Here is a 651-nt window from a genome sequence, read left to right on the forward strand (position 1 = left end):
CACACATGTAGACCACTCCAACTCAAGTGTGCAAACCGTTAAGTGTCTTTCATCGCACGTTTTGTTTCTTCAGACACTCCCTTTGACAACGGCAACAGTGTGGACTACCTGTTTGTAGGGAACATCGTCTACACGGTGAGTTGTCAGCAGTGGCATTTACTGCACCGTAGCTCCCTGCCAGTGAGAGGTCACACATCATTTCCTTGCTAGTGCTGTTATTCCGTTCGTCGGCCGCCAGTGTTTACACTGTAAACTTGTTAATGTCTCTTTACGCTGGCTATTCTTGAAAAACGTTCTTGCGAAATAATCCCACAACTCAGAGCAGAAACGACAGGAACTCTGAGGAAACTGATGAGAACCGACAAGACCGCTCACCGCTGGCATTTGTGGGCAGTTTACGACTAAAATTATGCATTTCAGGTCTACCGTTCTAACAGTCGTTTAACTTATTTATTGCTTTAAATGATTGGAATGGTTCATTTAGATTTTTTTTTGGCCTATAGTTTTTGTGGTCCTAACTATATTTTAAAAAAATGCATTACATTATTGTAACTTATTTAATTTTTTTATTTTTTTATCTATTATAATTTAGGGATACCCTTGGGATATATTGGTAGAAATATTCTGGTAAAACAAAATGTATTATTTATA

The 651-nt window shown here is 38.4% G+C and overlaps 1 protein-coding gene across 1 annotated transcript in view; it reads left to right on the top strand.

Moving 5' to 3' along the window:
- LOC122357522 (phospholipid-transporting ATPase IA-like) overlaps positions 1-651 on the top strand; it is a 19,251-nt gene that overhangs the window by 11,109 nt on the left and 7,491 nt on the right. The window contains exon 5 of the mRNA XM_043256925.1: positions 74-135. Coding sequence (XP_043112860.1) covers positions 74-135 — 62 coding nt within the window. The remainder of the gene's footprint in view (positions 1-73; positions 136-651) is intronic.

This window comes from Puntigrus tetrazona, chromosome 14, assembly GCF_018831695.1.
Source record: "Puntigrus tetrazona isolate hp1 chromosome 14, ASM1883169v1, whole genome shotgun sequence".
Lineage (NCBI taxonomy): Eukaryota > Metazoa > Chordata > Actinopteri > Cypriniformes > Cyprinidae > Puntigrus > Puntigrus tetrazona.